Source organism: Sorghum bicolor, chromosome 5 (genome assembly GCF_000003195.3).
Source record: "Sorghum bicolor cultivar BTx623 chromosome 5, Sorghum_bicolor_NCBIv3, whole genome shotgun sequence".
In the NCBI taxonomy this organism is placed as follows: domain Eukaryota; kingdom Viridiplantae; phylum Streptophyta; class Magnoliopsida; order Poales; family Poaceae; genus Sorghum; species Sorghum bicolor.
The window spans coordinates 11,809,068-11,822,161 of NC_012874.2; the positions used below are offsets into that span (position 1 = coordinate 11,809,068).

Consider the following 13,094-nt stretch of genomic DNA (forward strand, 5'->3'; position numbering starts at 1 on the left):
CTAATCGAATGGCATCTCCTTAATTTTATGCGTGCACCGGTTAACATCTGGGAGATGGCTGGGCCCTAGCAATGGCAACTGCTGACAGTAATAGATAAGGGCACCCCACAGTCATTTCTGCTCTCATCTAGAGTCTGTTTAGTTCTCCTTATTAAATTTTAGTTAGCTAAAACTATTTTAGTTAGGCCTGTGTAATTAGTTTTTGTTTTTGTCTATATTTAATGCTTCATGCATGTGCCATAAGATTCGATGTGACGGAGAATCTTGAAAAACTTTTTGATTTTTAGGATGAACTAAACAAGGCCTTACTTTGGGTGAATAGTGAGACTAAACTATTTTAGCTTCTTTTTAATTAGTCAATATGTTTAGAAGTTTAGTTAATAAAGTAACTAAAGTTTAGCTGGCTAAAATTTAGCAAGATACCTACAACTATTAGGAGTACAATACTAGTAGTTGTGTGATTCTTTTTGGCATCACAAGAGAGAAGAGAGAAGTAAAAACTAACACCTACTCCTAATTAAGTCCCAATGGCCGATTCGTTAACGACCGTTGTTGTGGTGGGCATGAAAAGAATTTCCCTTGGTGGCTGACCGACAAGGCCTCCATATAATATACATCCATGTGATTCTTGTAAAAAAAAACAAACTTGGTCACCATGGCAGTACTCTCCCATTCATGCATGCATTATTCTTCTCCATCCGGGCGTTTCCCCTTGCACTTGACTCCACCACCGCCCTCTCTGTCAGCACTGCCACTCTCCATGTGCCCTAATCACTGCAATCTGCTGCCTCCACCACCACCACCACCTCCATTTCATCCCCTTAAAACCCACCTCTCCCTCAAGTCTCCTCCATTCCTATAAAGCCTTTACACCTGCTCCGTTCCATTCCAACACCTTTCAAAGTTTCACAGGCCTCGCTAGCTACCCTATAAAGCTCTATTTATTTCGTGTCGTCGTCCCTCAAATCTCCTCATCTCATCTCCCTCTCTCGCGTCACTGAAGAAAAATCCAACAGCAGTGTTCTTCATGTGTTCCATATTTCCTTCGCATTCAGTCATCGGCGTGTCGTCGCCGGCGCAATCAGCAGCAGGCGGCGGCGGCGGTGGCAGTGGGTTTCAGAGCCCTGCTGAGAGCAGAGGCAGCAGCATGAGCAGCGGCGGCAGCTCTCTGCCCTCCCCTTCTGCAGCACCTGCCTGCTCCAGATCATGGTGACATATTCTATTCTTCTGAGAGACCAAAATCATTTGGCATTCCACCATCGACTTGTCCATCTTTTTTTTTTTTTTTTGCTCTTCCTAATTGATTACATTACATAGGTCTATTAATTTGCTCTAATCATCGCCTAAGAAAGTTAAAGTATATGATCCATCACCTTGCTGGCTTGCTAGCTTGGTAGCTACGTAGATGACAATGAAGGAATTAATCATTGTTTAATTCCAGTATTGTTGGTTCATCAATCCATCGATCAAGTACTCTTGCATATTGGTCAAATCAAAGTAGGGGGGGCCTGATGATGTGCATGCTATGCAATTAGGTCTATAAGCGAGGATTCGCTGCGGAGGTACGTGAGCTACGCGAGCGAGAGCTGCATCCAGGAGCTGCTGGCGGCGTCGGACTCCGGCCGCGGGGGCGCCGACGGCGACAGCGACGGCGACGACGGGTGGAAGGTGCTGGTGTACCACAACGGCGTCGAGATATCCAAGCGGCGGACGGGGCCCGCGCACGTCTTCCGGAGCCGGTGGCTCCTTCAGGACGTCTCGCCGGAGCAGTTCATGGCCGTCGCCAACGCCGTCGACGCCGCCAAGGTACGGTATTGTTCAATCGCGACACACTAATTAATAATCTGAGATTGTTATATTATTTTATTTATACAGTACTACGGTATTAGCTAAGGCTTTGAGATCATGCATCATCATCACTAATATAATATATATGGAATCCAAGTAGATCGATGTCTAGCAAACTGATTATTCTAAGATTTCTTTTTCTTTTTTCCATTCCAAAAGTAGTATAGGGAGTAACTTGTTTACTTTAGGTCGAAAGCTAGTAAGGCTGATGAAGTGATCATTAACACAACGGAAGGGCTGTGCTTGTGGCTGTATGTGGTTAATAAAAAGCTAGCGACCTGCTTTGGTAGTAACTTTGCTCTAGGACTATATAGCACTTTATGTCCATGTGACTTGGCTAATCAAAACCGCCTTTAATTGAATGCAATGCGAGTACTATTTGTTTCATCTGACTAGCTAGGAATAATGCAAATCTACCCAGGCCAAGTCCGTCCACATATTTATTTCGATCATACATAGAAGATTTTTTTTCTTCTAACGACAAGAGAGCTATATATATGTTACTATCGTTATGATCGGAGAAAATTTTGTTTCAACAGGACAACATCGACGAAACATTTTAAGTTATTTTAAATTTTTTAGAGTCAAAACATCTTAAATTTAACAAACTGTCAACATTTATATCCCTACTATTTCTCTAAATTTTAATAAGGCCGTCAGCTACCTAGGACTCAAGGAAAAAAATTAAACAGAGGAAAAAAAAGTAGTACTATCATTTTTTTTGTGGTAATAAAAAGCTGGCGTCTGGCGGTGCCGGTGAATGAATTGAAAGGTCTTGTTAGCAAAAATTTTCAAGATTCCCCGTCACATCGAATTTTTAGTCGCATATATGGAGCATTAAATATAGATGAAAATAAAAACTAATTGTATAGTTTATCTGTAATTTGTGAGATGAATCTTTTGAGTCTAGTTACTCTATGATTAGATAATGTTTGTCAAATAAAAACAAAAATACTACAGTGGGAAAAACGGAAAATTTTTGCGAACTAAACAAGGCCAAAATATGGTGGTAGCTAGATCAGATGTCAGTAAGTAATTGTGGCTCGTGACTCTTGCCGGTAAATAAATAAAATTAAATTAAAACACATGCACCGTGGTGTGAAGGGAAGCCCTGCTGCGACGTACTACACCACCCGTGATTCTAAAGCTTTTTTTTGTTGGGAAGCAGGCACCGTCCATGGGTCAGTTGTAACAAGAGTTCTGTGAGTGGCCTTTTCAGCTTTATTTGGGAACTTCAAACCGAAAATGTATCTTCAACACAATATCTATAGCCTAGTATCATACAGAAGACCTATTTTGAGTATCAGAAGAGGCATAACCCAAATTTGGGTGTCTTTTCTTCTCGAAACCCATTTGTAGAGAGTGTTGTCTTTTAGGTCTTGTTGTTGAAGAAGCGTATGAAACCTTTTACGTGTAGCGCTACCCAAAGGACAAATGTGTCTTGTATTTTGGATGATGATTGTTGAAGATAGTCTTAGCTTGTTACTATGGACGCTTAGAATATTGCCTGACAGTGGGTTGAGATCCAAACCAAACCCACACCAATCCAAAACATATATATGTGAAAGTCAAATCCAAACCAAATTAGACTATGACTTCAATCATCCACACCAAACCAAACCATTTATACGCTAGACCCATTAAAATATATTTCCAACCCACCATTTCACCGGCACCTCATGCTATTGTTTATATTTAGCCATAAACAAAAGTAAAAAATAAATAGATAGAATAAAAAATCATTGTAAACTCTATTATTTACAGCCAAACCAGTTCAGCCCATTTTAATAGGGCCCAAACCAAACTGGCCCAACAGCCTTTTCAGCCTGTTTCAATCCAAACCAATACAGCCCAAAAGTAAAACCAAACCAAAAAACCAGTTTTAACCGAAACTATTGTCAGGTTTAGCTGGAAATGAGCTTTATGGTGAAGAAACTAAACGTTTAGTAGGGCTACAAAACTGAAAATTGTAGTCGTCCACAACAATTGCAATAACAAATACGTACATGCTGTACATGGACGTGGTTTCTCAGTGTTTTCTTGAGGACATTGAGCAAGGCCACACACATAATATATAACAACAAAAAGGCTAAAAGAAACGAAGGAAAACAGTTAAAACCTACCACAAGGCGCGTACGTACGTACATTTACTTGCACATATGACATGTTGAAACAATTGACACCTGTCCCTTTGAGCCTATTCGTTTGACTGAATTTATTAAGCACTCAATAATTTTTTCTCTTATAATAAATCAATAAATAGTACTTTCAGCCATAAATTATTTGCCGCCTGAACACGATCGGGTAGTTGGTTCCTAAAACTAAAAGAGTACTTGTAACTGTGTATAATATAATATAAGAAAAGTTAAAGAGAGAGAAAAAAATATAAATGGTCAAGTAATAGCACTAGTAGTGACAAGTGAGCAGTAGATATATATATTATATATGTACCAGAAAGCCGTTGTGGTAGGAGAGGACAGAGGAGTAGGACGACTGTACGAGGATGGTGGCACTCTGCTACAGTAGTGATTACCTTTGATTAGGTTCGTGCGTGTGAATGAGGCGTTGTTTAGTTCGTAAAAATTTTCAAGATTTCTCGTCATATCGAATCTTTGGTCACATGTATGGAGCATTAAATAAAGATAAAAATAAAAACTAATTATACAGTTTACCTGAAATTTGTGAGATGAATCTTTTGAGCCTAGTTACTCTGTGATTGGACAATGTTTGTCAAATAAAAACGAAAGTGCTACACTAGCCAAAAAACCAAAATTTTGCCAACTAAACAAGGCCTGAATTAGACCTTGTTTAGTTCCCAAAAAATTTTGCAAAATTTTTCAGATTTCCCGTCACATCGAATCTTTAGACGCATGCATGGAGTATTAAATATAGACGAAAATAAAAACTAATTATCGGAATTGACGAGACGAATCTTATAATCCTAGTTAGTCCATGATTGGATAATATTTATCAAATACAAACGAAAATGCTACAGTACCCATTTTGTAAAATTTTTTTAACTAAACAAGGCCTTAATACAATGCAAGTTTGGGGTGGGTAGATGCGTTCGCTGCAGGCGTGCATCGGTGCATGTGACCGCACGTTGAGCCACATGCATGTGCTCTCTGCTCTGCTCTGCTCTGTTTCGCGTCCGCTCCCAAACACTTATTATGGCCTTGTTTAGTTCTTAAAAATTTTACAAAATTTTTCAGATTTCCCGTCACATCGAATCTTTAGATGTATGCATGAAGTATTAAATATAGATAAAAATAAAAACTAATTGCACAGTTTAGTCGAAATTGACGAGACAAATCTTTTGAGCCTAGTTAGTCCATGATTGGACAATATTTGTCAAATACAAACGAAATTGCTACAGTACTCATTTTACCAAAAAATTTGGAACTAAACAAGGCCTACGAAACTAGACACGCTGGGTTTTAGGCCTTGTTTAGTTCCGAAAAGTGAAAACTTTTCGGAACTGTAGCACTTTCGTTTGTTTGTGACAAATATTATCCAATTATGAACTAACTAGGATTAAAAGATTCGTCTCGTGATTTTCAGCTAAACTGTGTAATTAGTTTTTGTTTTCGTCTATATTTAATGTTTTATGCATGTGCCACAAGATTCGATGTGACGGGGAATCTTGAAAACTTTTTGGTTTTCTAGGGTGAACTAAACAAGGCCTAAGTTAAAACTTAAGAGAATCGAGTTTGAACGACCGTCCGGTTGACTTTGAATATCATACCGGACGGTCCTCTAGTGTGTGTGTGTTTCAACCATGAGCTCACTCTAACATCTCCGACTTTGATTAAAATTTTAAATGAACAGACTACTGTGAACACGTATTTTATTAGGTGTAGAGATTTAGTGGAACTAATTTGATAAACATTTTTATGTAAAATTAATCAAACTATAAGCTTGATTTAGAACAATGCCGAAATGAACTAGCTACACGGCTGACAGAAAGGGGAAGAGCATGCCGGCCGGCTGTGTTTAGTTGTTTCCTTTTTCAACACTTATGTGCCACCAACTAATACAAGTAAATTGTTATTTTTATGATTTGTTGTCTTTGTGTATAACATATTAATTTTTTATCTTTTTCTTTCTATAGAAATAATTGTAAATTGTTAATTATCTTTGTGCCAACACAAATCAGATTTTGTTGAGCTTGTGGTTTTTTTAACTGGGTTTTTATTCTCAGTACCGAAAATTGCATATTGTGTCTACATAAATTGCACTGATGAAATCTATAATTTTAGTATAATATAATATATATATAATTATCATCGCCTGAAAGGAAACTGCACTTTAGACACCTGAATTTTAACAAGTTCCTTTCTTTTTTGTTCCGTGGCTTAGCTTTGCTTAAATTGAGCTAGAAGTACATGATACTCGGACTCGGTATCTTTATGTAACAAGAGCGCATTAGCAATTAGGCAGTTACTAACTCCAATGTCAAAAAAAGGCTTATAGAAAAAATTTTAAAAAATAAAACAGCACATAGTGAAACTACATAGCAGGTGGAAGATGCCAGGTCACGCTAGACCTTGACACCACAACATACTTACAAGATACTGATAACGTGGGTGTGGCAGGGGAATGACCAAATGAGTACACTTGGACTCGCAACGTCTTGTAGAAACTTTTTGCTTGCCACATGGGAAATGAGGCCTTGTTTAGTTTGAGAAAAATTTTGGATTTTGCTACTGTAGCACTTTCGTTTGTTTGTGGCAAATATTATCCAATCATAGACTAACTAGGACCAAAAGATTCGTCTCGCGATTTACAGGTAAACTGCGGAATTAGTTTTTGTTTTCGTCTATATTTAGTGCTTCATGCATGTGCCGCAAGATTCGATGTGACAGGAAATCTTGAAAAATTTTGGAAACTAAACAAGGCCTGAGTGCACAGACTGCAGGCACGTAGTACCAGCCACCAGGCTGGGCCGGTTTCCATCTGGCGCTAGAGAGGCTCTTACCACTTTTTCACTTTTTGGGCCGGTACCTAATAACAGGCCATATGCTCTGTCGCATTACCAGTGTCCTTCTACCGAGCTACTCCTACTCTTCTAGTATAGGTACAATAATTAGCTGGCAGATCATGGCAGATTGCTTGGTTAGGAACGCTACCTATAGTCACAAACTTGTAGTTGTAGTAGCTGTCCGTCGCTAAGTCTTTATATAAGGCCTCATTTGGTAGAATTCCCCTTCGACTCTAGCTCTGACTCATCACCTTTGAAAAAACCTTACCAAACAGTTTAATCGGAGCCATTTTCCAGTTAAAAGAAAGAGTCAGAGCCGTTTTGACGGCTCTCGCGAACACGTCTTAAATAGGCTTTTTAATAATGTAATAAGTAGCAGGTAGCCAGGCCTTTGTTGTTTTAGGAGTATCCAGGCTTTTTTTTTTGTTTCTTTGAGGGGATGGTATCCAGGCTTTTGTAGTACCTGTGACTGCGATCGTGGGCCAACAAAAGCCGGCCCGCCCCAAAAGTGCATTGGATAGGCTTGGACTCTGATTTTCTTACCTCAACCGTATCAGGCTTGGCCGTACTCCCCCCCCACCACCCCCCACACACTAGCAAATTAATTGTCATTTTTGGTTTCTGTACAACAAGTTTAACTCGATTTGTAAAAAATATATTAAAAAACTGAATTGAAAGATGTTTCCAATGATACTAATTATGTACTATAAAGATTAACTTTCTTAATATATATTTAGTCAAAATTGTTTATTGGAAAGCGTAAACGACAGTTATTTTAGGGCGGAGGAAGTATGATATGTAAGAGTAAATATTATAGTAGCCTGTAAGCCGGCTAAATGCTAAGGTAGACTGTAAGCTTATAGTCAGCTTAGGCATAGGCAGGGGCGGATCTCCACCTAGGGCCACTAGGGCCTTGGCCCTACTTGTGGATCAAAATTTCTTAATACTTATTTTTAATTTTTTGGATTATATTCATCACCATAGACTGCCTCGATCATCCTCTCTCATCTCTTGCTTGTGCCCGCTTTGTAGTGTGTTACTCCTTCCTGGTTCCCTCACGTTTTCAATCCCAGCTCATAGTGTACTCCAGGGCATCGTGGTTGGCTTTGTTGTTGTTTTCTAGCTAAACACGTCCTTCTTTGCAGTTATTAGCAAAGACATAATTCTATCATTCCAACCAAACACAATAATAGTTATTCCATCCCTCTTCCACGCTCTCCAACCAAACGCACCCTAGATGGCCGAGCGCGAGTGGATTTAAGTTTGAAATTAAGATTTTTATCCACTTTCATGTTATGGATTTAAGTTTGAAATTAAGATTTTTATCTCGAACTATGTATTTATAAGCTATTTTTGTTATCTATCGGTATTAGACTTGGTACAACTGATATCTTGATTCAACGTAAACGGTGTGTGTGCTTTATTAGTGGCCCTAGACGTCAAAATTGACGAGCTCCGCCACTGGGCATAGGAACCAAGAAACTTTATGAGAGAGATGAGTAGATCATGTATTAATAGTGAATAGCTAACTATTGTATGGGTAGGCTGAGAGAAGACTGTAAGAAACCTTGTATTATGAAACTTGCTCTAAGTGAATTTTGGCCGGCAGTAGCTGGCTGGGGCCAATCAGGCTGATGGGCTCATTTCGAATCTCAAGGAAATTTTGTATGAAACAGTTTCAATTCCACACGAATAGGAAGTGTTTATTTTGCTTCAAATTAAAATTAACATGCCCGCGTTTTGTTTTGTTTTGTGTGTTTTTGTGCAAAGTGCAGCAGTGGGAGTCGGACCAGCTGGTGGAGTCATCCTACATCAGGGAGCTGGGCGACGACCTGAGCATCATCCACCTCAAGTTCGGCGACGCCTCCTCCTCCTCCACCACCAGCCGGCGGCCCGCCCGGCGCCGGGACCTGGTCGTCTACGAGCGGCGCCAGGCCATGGACGACGGCACGCTGGTGGTCGCGGTGGCCTCGCTGCCCAAGGAGATCGCCGCGGGCTTGCTGCCGCCGCCCAAGGGCGGCTCCGTCGTCGTCGGCCGCAGCCTGCTGCTGCAGTCCGGCTGGGTCGTCGAGAGGCTCGACGGCGACGCCGGATCCTGCGTCGTCACCTACGTCGTGCACCTGGACCCGGCCGCCGGCTGGCTGCCGCGCTGCATCGTCAGCCGCCTCAACAGCAAGCTCGTCATGGTCATCGCCAAGCTCAGGAGGATCGCGCAGGCCACCGTGCCTGCCGCCGCCGGCTAGCTGTCAGTGTGAGAGTTATTAGCAGCGTCGTCGGTCAGCTGCTGCACGCGTAGTTATAAGTAAATATATATATACGTACTATGTTTTTTTGGTAGAAACGGAGTGCACGCGCGTCATCCATCTCGGGATGCCCCGCACTATATACCTATTGTATTGTTTCAGACTATGTGAGTGAGAATTACTATATATGTGTGCACGTTTTAGTATTATTATTATATTTTTTTCGAAAACTTTTCAGTATTTAGAATTACTATGTGTGTACTCTCTCAATTCTAAAATAACTATTGTTTTGGGTTTTCGTGTCGCAAGTTTGACTATATTTATAAAAAATACATGCAACAGTGGCGGGCCATCTGGACACTGAGAAATGATTGCATCTTTAAGAATCTGCAGCACTCCATTGATCATCTTCAGGAAAGACAAGCTCAAAGCTAAAGAAGACTACAAGATATTGCTGGATTCATGGTTGCATAACTTTGTATAACTAGTCTTATTTTCTTTATTTCTTTCTTTGTCTCTTAATCATTTGTACTGGGAACTTTTTGAACTGTTTGTTTTATTTTCAATAAAAAGTCCAGTAGGGGATATCCCTCCTGTTTCATAAAAAAATAGTGGCGGAAATACTGTAAGATATTTTTACGCCGCATCGGGTCAGGCTAAATCTATACTTTCATAGATTTTTGGGCTGAAATAAAGGAATTATTAAAGAGATTTTTGGGCCAAGCCCCGAGCCGCAGCCTGAGCAGCTCGGGGCCTGGATCCGCCCCTGACATGCAACATTTGTATCTCTAAATAAATTTGTTAAAAAGACTACATTTAAAGATCTTTTCGATGATACTAATTATGTACTATAAATATTAATATTTTTAATATATATTTAGTTACAACTATTTCTTGAAAAGTGAGAACTACAATTATTTTGGGACAGAGAGAGTGCGTCAATCCAGTAAAATCCGACTTCATATAGATAACCAAAAGTACACGAGTTCTCAGACTCAAAACCTCAAAAACGAGGAACATTAAAAAAAATAAGAAAGAGAGTAAGAAGAAACTATATAGAAAGAGACTAAGCTTCAAAATTTCTTATTCGTTCCTGCTTTCAACTTGTTTTGTCTTTGCGTAATAGGACTAGATCAATGACTAAGTTCCTATCCCACAAACCGGTTTTCCCACACCCCTTGCGGCTGCATCCCTTATCTAATGGCTGCAAGCTCTTTAAGATTTGGGTTGGTCAAAGCCTATTGATTTTCTATATTCATTTTCATGTTTGATTCCTCATGTTTGATTTCCACCTTTTTCTGTTCCATTCTCAATTCAATCTTCTCTCTCTAGCTATCCATCTCACACCTCCACCACTTTGTCACTCTCACTCTCTCTCTGGTTCTCTCTTCTCCATCGCTCTCTCAGACTCATCTGCTACGTACCTCTGACCTCCTCTCTCTTTCATTATCACTCTTCCTCTCTCTCTTTCTCTCAATCACTCTTCCAAACTCGTCTTCTACCTCCGATGCTCCCTCTCACTCTTTCTCTCAGCTTCTCAGACTCATCTTCTACCTCAGATCCGACGCTCATCTCTCTCCCTCTCTCTCTCTAGATGATTTCATGATTTTCTTCAAACTTCTAGTCGACATTTTTGTGTTTCTTCATCTCCTTAGACTATTATTTTTCTCATTTGTTATAGTCATTAATAGATCAAGACTACTAGCGCCCGGACGTTCGACGCCAGCAGCATGTCCGGACACTGAGCCTCCAACCCGCGCCACACGGAGAAAAGAAAAAAAAGGCACCAGCAGCGCGTCTGCACGCCGAGCCCCCACCCGCGACACACTGAGAAAAGAAAAAAGAAAAGAAAAAGGAAACCCGTGCGTCCGCAACCATCTCGCCCCGGCTCTACTTGCCCTGCACGGAGGACTGCTCTTCGTTCGCTCCCCATGCAAGGAGCCCGTCCCCACCCCCACGAGCATGGGATCTACCTCGCCCCTCGCCTCACCGGCTCCTAGCACATCCGCCCGTCGTCAACTCGTCCCGATAGCCTATCCTATACGCTTAACGCTGCAACACAATGTGCATGATAGTGCAACAACACCAAACATACTGCTACAACAATAGATTCAAGTAGCTGAAACGTCATAAAATATAGTACGACAACAACATGCAAACTACTACTACAACAACATGCAAACAACTACAACAACATATAGATTGAAGCATTGGATAGAGCAGCTGAACCACCATGAACCTAGTATTACAACAACAACGAACGACTGCTGCAACAATATGTAACAACTAATACAACAACTAGATTGAAGCATTGTATGGAGAAGCCGAAACACCATGGACATAGTACTACAACAACACCGAATAATTGTTGCAACAACATGCAACAACTAATACAATATTATAGATTGAATTATTGGATGGAGCAACTGAAACACCATGGACAACTAACAACACCGAACAGCTGCTGCAACAACATAAAACAAACTAGTACAACATGCAAATTGAAGCAACTAAAACAACATCTCAAAACACAATACTGCAACAAACGACTAAAACCTAATGCAACATCTAGAGAGAACCATTGCAATAATGACGAGACCTGAACCTGAGAGCTCATCGAAACCATACCTTACTGCAACATCACCTGAAAAACGTATTGCAACAACCAGAGAACACCACTAGAAATTGTGCGAGCGCTGAAACCCAAGAGATCGCCAAAACCTTAGCCACCACCACATCCCATAGATTTAGACCCAGAGGAGGAGTAGGAGGAGGAGCAGAAGCTAGAGGAGGTGGAAGAGGTGGATGAGAAGGGGAGGAGGGCTCAGATCCAAATCCACAGGAGAAGGGAGGGAAAAGGGAGGCCTCGGATCCAAATCCCTTCCACCTACCTCGTCGGAGCCGTGCTGTCATTCTCGTCTTTGGATGCATGGAGGTCGCGGAACGAGGGAGAGAGATAGATAGAGAGAGAGAGAGAGAGTACGAAGAGAGGGAGGTGCGCGCACTCGTTGCAAGCCACCGCCGTCGCCCCCCTCCGGTGGCCTAGAGGCTTGAAAGTTGTAGGAGGGTGAGGGAGGGAGGAAGGGAGGGAGGGGGAGGAATAGCTCGCTAGCGGTGCAGAAGGAGTGCGGGCGTAGACAGCAAGAGCGGCGGCGGACATTTCAGAGGAAGATGGAAAAGGAGTGGATAAGAAGACGTGAGAGGAGGAGAGGACAGCGAGTGGATCGGAGCGAATAAAACGAGTGGACAACAACGTCTGTCTGTCCAAACGTCTTATACATATCATTACCCTTAATAGATGCACTACTAGCTGGGTCATAGTTTTTTTTAACATTCTAGCAGCAACTATGCTGTTCTTTTAATTTGCTTGTTCGATTCACTAATAGCTTAAGCGCTAGATGATTTTTTTTAGCTCAAGAGCATAGTCAACTCATCATAGCTTAAGTGTCTGTGTTGTTCCAAATCCGTCGCCGTGCACATGAACAAAAATTCCTGACCCCCTGCAATATATCTAGTACCGCAAAAAAAAAAACCCCATCCCAGTTTCCTATAAATAAAAAATCCTAATGATACTTAGTTAATATCATCTTAAGTTTCCTATAAATAAAAAAGACTGTCTCAGTTTTCAAAAATCTTAGAGTGTCAAAAATACATGTTTTGATTAAAATTATAAAAAAGTTATAGAAATTTGTGACATAAAATATTTATACTATAAAAATATACTTAATAAAAAATCTAATAATATTTAGTTAATATCATAAATATTATTATCTTATTATATAAATTTGACTAAACTTAAAGTGTTTTAATTTTATTTTTGGAACGTGCCCCTGCTCGCTGCCCCCTTGCACCACCAAATTATAGGTAAATTGTGCAATTAATTTTTATTTTTGACTATATTTAATGCTCTATATATGCATCCAAAACAAATTGATTTGACGGAGAATCTTGAATTTTTTTTGAACTAAACCAGGTTGTGGTTGGGTCTTGTTTACATCCTAAAAATTTTGTAAAATTTTCCA

At 40.5% G+C, this 13,094-nt stretch overlaps 1 protein-coding gene across 1 annotated transcript; it reads left to right on the plus strand.

The window, feature by feature from the left end:
• On the plus strand, positions 765-9,380 carry LOC8076913. The gene is made up of 3 exons (XM_002449223.2): positions 765-1,209; positions 1,536-1,806; positions 8,605-9,380. Exons 1-3 carry the CDS (start codon positions 1,028-1,030, stop codon positions 9,070-9,072), a joined length of 921 nt encoding a protein of 306 aa, XP_002449268.1. The 5' UTR covers positions 765-1,027; the 3' UTR covers positions 9,073-9,380.

Coding starts and splice junctions, on each gene's coding strand:
- LOC8076913 (XM_002449223.2), top strand. CDS start 1,028: ATGTGTTCCATATTTCCTTCGCATTCAGTCATCGGCGTGTCGTCGCCG. Junction 1,210..1,535: donor CCTGCCTGCTCCAGATCATG/GTGACATATTCT, acceptor CTATGCAATTAG/GTCTATAAGCGAGGATTCGC. Junction 1,807..8,604: donor ACGCCGTCGACGCCGCCAAG/GTACGGTATTGT, acceptor TGCAAAGTGCAG/CAGTGGGAGTCGGACCAGCT.